This window comes from Pteropus alecto, unplaced genomic scaffold, assembly GCF_000325575.1.
Source record: "Pteropus alecto unplaced genomic scaffold, ASM32557v1 scaffold605, whole genome shotgun sequence".
In the NCBI taxonomy this organism is placed as follows: domain Eukaryota; kingdom Metazoa; phylum Chordata; class Mammalia; order Chiroptera; family Pteropodidae; genus Pteropus; species Pteropus alecto.
The window spans coordinates 129,795-130,840 of NW_006437456.1; the positions used below are offsets into that span (position 1 = coordinate 129,795).

General features: G+C 37.1%; 1 protein-coding gene across 6 annotated transcripts in view; it reads right to left on the bottom strand.

The window, feature by feature from the left end:
- Nucleotides 1-585, bottom strand: part of ARHGAP12 (Rho GTPase activating protein 12) — a 103,539-nt gene extending 102,954 nt beyond the window's left edge. For all 6 annotated transcript variants that reach the window (XM_006914468.3, XM_006914467.3, XM_025048638.1 and 3 more), the window contains exon 1: nucleotides 2-585. In XM_006914468.3, coding sequence (XP_006914530.1) covers nucleotides 2-580 — 579 coding nt within the window. In that variant the 5' untranslated portion in view covers nucleotides 581-585. The remainder of the gene's footprint in view (nucleotide 1) is intronic.
- Between the last annotated feature and the right edge of the window lie 461 nt (nucleotides 586-1,046).

A 1,046-nucleotide genomic window follows, 5' to 3' on the forward strand; every position in this document is an offset into this window, starting at 1 on the left:
CCTGGGAGAAGCTAGTTTTCTCTACGTCCAAGAACTCAGGACCGGGAAAGTGACCAAATAAGCGTGTCCTATTCTGGCCGGAAACTTTAGGAGAATGTGAGTCACTGTTAAACTTTCCATTATTATGGGTCAGATCCAGGCTTAGGTTGAGAGTCTGAGTTGAATTATAACTGGGTCCAAAATTCTGATTGGCATCACGAATAAGACCTGTTCCTTGAACAGATGACGATGACTTTCCAAAACTTGAAAGCTCAGGCAATTTGTTCACATTTTCTGTCGATCTCTGAAGATGCAGACTCTGTATCATTTTCATAGAATTATTTGGCAGTCCAACTGCCTGTTTAACAGGCGGCATCAGAGCTTTGCGGGTGACTTCCTTAACGTACTGGGCTGGCACATAAAATGCTTTTGAATTCTCATCTGGTTTGACTTGCCACCAGTCATCATTGGTCTTTTTCACCAAGATGTATCGTTCCCCTTGTTTTATCACAATCTTTCTGTCCTTTGTTTCATATTCATAATCATATTCCACTTCAATATACACTTGTCCTGGAACAATCTTGCCACTTCTGTCAGCCATTTTTATTCAATAATATTCACCTCTCAAAAAGGATGGTATGCCACATTATGGCTTTATGGTTTGTTGGATTAATATAGCTATTTTTATTCAAATGGAGGAATAGAATAAAGAAAAAATTAACAGTCTGGATTTTTTATATTTACTCACAAGCAGCACATACAAGCCATTTAAATCACAAACTAAGAAAGTAAATGTGTGTCTAATGTTCTGTACTGTCCTACATTAAAAACACTCTCATAATAGTGTAATTTACATTTGTCAATTATTTATGACCAATACCAAACCAACAACTAGAATAGTAAGTATACTAACTAGCTAGACACAAGACTATCAAAAATAAGAGGTGAAAAGAACTTTCTTTCTTTTCATGACTACCTCAAACTTCCTTCACTTTCTTAGAGAGTGATGTGTATTAGGTACTTCCCAAGGGCCAGGCACAGATCTAGGTTCACTGTATGACTTATCT